The sequence below is a fragment of the Macrobrachium nipponense genome, chromosome 38, assembly GCF_015104395.2.
Source record: "Macrobrachium nipponense isolate FS-2020 chromosome 38, ASM1510439v2, whole genome shotgun sequence".
NCBI lineage: Eukaryota > Metazoa > Arthropoda > Malacostraca > Decapoda > Palaemonidae > Macrobrachium > Macrobrachium nipponense.
Genome location: NC_061098.1, coordinates 19,694,195 through 19,698,853, shown reverse-complemented (window position 1 = coordinate 19,698,853; position 4,659 = coordinate 19,694,195). Strand labels below are relative to the sequence as shown.

The following is a 4,659-nucleotide window of genomic DNA, read 5'->3' as shown; positions in this document are numbered from 1 at the left end:
AGAGAAAGTTGAGTCAATGTAAAGGAGTACGGCTGTGATGGTAAATGTAAACAAGGAAGATGGAGCAACGAATGTGAATACGGAAAATGAAATAGAAACAGCTGTTTCAAACAGGTCTAGGAAGTTAATACATATGCATATACATAAATAAAGGTTTTTTTGCCACGAAGGAAAAAAAATGAAAAAGCGAGAAAGCCAAGTACTTTCGGTCCTGTTCGGGCCCTTTACTGAGTAAAGGGTCCGAACAGGACCGAAAGTACTTGGCTTTCTCGCTTTTTCATTTTTTTCCTTCGTGGCAAAAAACCTTTTATTTATACATAGCATCACGTTTTATATACTTCGTGATCAAGTTATTCGTGCATATACATATAATGGATGATAGTACCATTAGAAAAAGGGAGGTAAATGAGGCAAGAAGCATAGCAGGGTGTGTAGAAAGATTGTTGAACAAACTTTCCTTTATGGAAGTCAAGTTAGGATGATGAACACAAATTAAAGAAGTCAAAGCTGTTGAAATGAACTGCTTGTTGTTTGTTTGTTTGGTGCTTTTACGTCGCACGGAACCAGTGGTTATTCAGCAGCGGGACCGACGGCTTTACGTGACTTCCGAACCACGTCGAGAGTGAACTTCTGTCACCAGAAATACACATCTCTGACCCCTCAATGGAATGACCGAGAATCGAACTCGCGGCCACCGAGGTGGCAGGCCCATACCAAACCGATCACGCCACTGAGGCGCCTATGAACTGCTTGTGTCACACAGGTAGTGTAAGCGGGCCTGAAAGGGTCGGGAAAAAAAAAAATAAAAAAATACAAACGTAAAAAAGGTTAGCATAGGTGAATGGGTAAATCAGAGTAGTATTGGTCCTTGAGAAAGAATAGAGGATAATAGGCTGGGAAAAAAGCGTGGAAATTTTCCAAGTGCTAGATGGCGTGAAAGAAACTGGAAAGGATTGTCATTGGTGTTCAGGATAAGCGCGAGTACGTGTGAATGGTGCAGCGTAGTTTATGAAGTGGCTAACGTAGTGTCAGTTTCCTGCACAGGCGGTTTATCCACAATTCAACAGGTAAAAGTGGGACTGGGGCAGTGACCTTTATGTCATTTGCTGTCTGAAGCCACATCCGATTAGGGAAAACGATTTAATGTTAAAAAAATTGATATAGTATAAATTTTATCAACTCGACAATCTCCTCAATGAAAACGAAAGTTCGTGACCTAGGTGGAAGGATACGAAGAACCAGAGTCGATTTAACCAACAGTGGACAGTAAAACACAGTCAAACTAGAACGCCACAGAACGCCAATCTATCCTGCTTACTGAAATTAAAATCGTTATTTAAAGGAACGAGATCATTCAATGATTATGGAAGACGCCTCTAAACCCTCATTTTACTAGTTAGCAAGATTCCGTTTTTTAGAAGCTAGCAAGATTTCGTGATGAACCATGTAGTACTTCAAATGAAATATTCGAAACTTTATTGAAATTTATATAATAACTGTTGGTTTATATAATGGTAAAAATATAAAAAAAATTTAATAACTGCTGTTTTATAATGTTAACAAATAAACAACTGATAACTGCTGGTTTATAATGGCAAATAAATTTTTTTTTAATAACTGCTAGTTTATATAATGGTAAATAAGAAGTTTTTAATAACTTGTTTTTATAATGGTAACTCAACTACTAATCTATATATGGTAAATAATAAGCAATAGCTAACACCTGCTAGTTAATAATGGTAAATAATAAACAACTGATTATAACTGATAGGTGATAATGGTAAATAATAAACAATTACTAACTGTTAGTTTATAATGGTAAAAAATAAACTACTGATAACTGCTGGTTTATAATGTAAAAAAATAAACTACTGATAACTGCTGGTTTATAATGGTAAAAAATAACGGTTTAACTGCTGGTTTATAATGGTAAAAAATAAACTAACTGATAACTGCTGGTTTATAATGGTAAAAAAAATTTAATAACTGCTAGATCACAATGGTAATCATGACAAAGATGAAGGTAATAGATATCAGCAATTCGCTTCTCCATTTCTTTGAAACAATAACTAGAAAAAGAAAAAAAATTTGTATTCCATTAACCACCAACCCACCCATTGGGAGTATTCAACTAAAAGAAAATATGACAACGAGTATGATACTAGCCAAGGCCAAGTGACCTTGGGGATGCAAAACAGTGCTTAAGACAACACTCCTTACAAAATTGAAAAGCTAAATTAAAAAAAAAAAAAAAAAAAAAAAAAAAAAAAGTTCCAGGAACTAGGATTAATAATATTTTTTATCTAGGGTCTGCAAAACTAGCATTAATATCCACGCGCATAAGATACATTCATGTACATACAATATATATATATATATATAATATATATATATATATATACATATGTGGGTATGTGCGTGTAGTTTTTCATTTGAGTCCCTGGCATTGTAAAAGAAAAAAATGTGAAGAAATCGAAAGTTGAAGTCAGCGTGGCTATTACAAGATATACGTAAGTAAACTTATCAGCAGATCCTCATAATATATACTTATTATATAATGTACAGACACATATATGTGTGTTCAAAAGTGAATTTCAAAATAACTGTACATACCTCTGCTGGGGACATTTTTCCCTTGACCAAATCCTTCAATAGGGCGACGTACTACCAGTTACTAAGTCCGAATTGTTCAAAGCACTAGTATCCTTTCTCATCTTAAATTTTCCTAGTTAACCTTCACTGCTGCTGCTGTTGTTCTGGCTGTCTTTCGCCTTTCAAAATCGAGTACTCCTTATTGCCAATGTATACTGGTGATTGTGGCAAAGGTATGTGCATTCAGTTAGGTCTAGACCTACACTTCTTGCGGTATTCAATGGGGAGTGCAAAGCATCGTTCCCAGTTATCAAACTGGTCAGGGCAAATCCCTCCTGAAGCGAAATCACACCACCTTGTAAAAAAAAATGAAGAAAAAAACCAAGACGCTTGTTAACACTATTGCATAATGCCACCACTTGTCCTGGAGCCGACGCCGAGGCTAAAAAGAGTTCTGGTATTTCCTGGAGGAGGAGCTGCTGGGGCTTCTGAATGACCGCCTTTGATGTGGTGAATTCCTTTTGAGCCGCAGCAGTGATTGCGACAACCTGTGGTTATAACGAAAACATCACCGGCCGAGAGGAGTAATTGGCACGTTTACTGAAAAGCCAGTGTCAAGAAATCCCCCGGGGGAGGCTAATGTTTAAGTCAATCGAATTATCGGGTTTGCAGTCACGATCTCGGATGTATGTATAATTCTAGCAACTGACACTAATGTCTCATAACACAATAACAATGACACAGTTGGGATGCACAAGGAAGAAAACTGCAACTAGTCAGATCCAGAGTACCTGCAGTTGCGGCCACAACAACAACAACAACAGAGCCAACAGACAGACAGACAGACAGACAGCCAACCAACACTCACGTGTTGCTCAGCCACCCACTAGACCGAGGTAAGCTTAGCACGAGAGAGGGACCGTCCTCTCCGGATCACGGCGATCGGGGAACTGCTGCTGCCTGGAAAAGTGTTGTGTGTGTATAAGGAGGAGGCCCTGGCCCGCACAGGTGTACACTCTGGAATGTCAGACCTGCAAATCTGGAACTTTGCTAGTTCTTACGCAAACGGCACCAGGGGTATGTTTTGGTTTGGTGCATTTACCAGGGCACTCGACAAGGAGCCTTTGTTTGTTATAATGTTTTGCTGTCGGGTTCCAAACTAAATCCTGGGGCGTTCAGAACGAAGATCCTAATGAATGATTTACATATTCATATACACTTGATATACGTACAGGTGATACTTAAGCAATATATATATATTATATATTTTATATATATATATTATATATAGATTTATATTAAATATATATAGTAATTATATTATATATATATATAAACATAAACGACTTAGACCACTGCATATTAAATATTTAAGTATGAAGTAGCTTTCAACACTTCGTTCGTCTTATAATTCTCTCTCTCTCTCTCTCTCTCTGGATCATGAAGAAAGCGATAGGCCTGCCCCTTTAAAAGAAGAAAGTTTATTAGTCAAGAAAGAACAGGAGGAGGGAGAGAAGCCAAAGCTGGGTAGTAAAAGGGAAGAAACGGCCACAACCAAATATCCGAAAACCGGGTAAATGTGGGAAAAGGTGTCCACAATGGTGTTACGATGCCAACTACGAGGAGGACTGAATTATGAACTGAACATAGAATTTAGGCCAAAAGGCCAAGCACCGGGACCTATGAGGTTATTCAATTTAACCCGATATGTATCTACCTCTGCAGCGTGTTTAGTACAAGCACGTTGGCGATGACCGTGAACACGTAAGCAAATTGCACATATCAATGGTCCCCATGAAATATTAGTCCTACATAACGAACCAAGAAGCTTTTAGGGGCCACTGTCTAGAAAATATCCCTTTCCCCTGATAGATAGAAGCTGCCTCAGGAGAAATCAACACAACATGACTGCTAGAGGCTGTATAACTTTCAGAACGTTTGTCACCTCACACACGTGCACATAAAACTTAACATCATTCCGAACCTTTCTACACCTCAAGGAATTCTGCTACATTACACAAATGATTCACACTAACAACACCTTCAGCCTTTTTTTATTATTACATT

General features: G+C 37.8%; 1 protein-coding gene across 3 annotated transcripts in view; it reads right to left on the bottom strand.

Moving 5' to 3' along the window:
• The window catches only part of LOC135209696 (protein inscuteable homolog), a 220,351-nt gene extending 216,783 nt beyond the window's left edge, over positions 1 to 3,568 (bottom strand). Inside the window, exons 1-2 of one of the 3 annotated variants that reach the window (XM_064242455.1) lie at positions 3,461 to 3,552; positions 2,614 to 2,927 (exon numbers count right to left, since the gene is read on the bottom strand). Coding sequence is in view for 1 of the 3 variants with exons in the window: in XM_064242456.1 (XP_064098526.1) it covers positions 2,614 to 2,628 (15 nt within the window). In the remaining 2 variants the exon portion in view is untranslated. Of the gene's footprint in view, positions 1 to 2,613 lie in introns of all 3 variants that reach the window. The other 2 variants (XM_064242456.1, XM_064242454.1) reach the window with 2 other exon arrangements.
• Between the last annotated feature and the right edge of the window lie 1,091 nt (positions 3,569 to 4,659).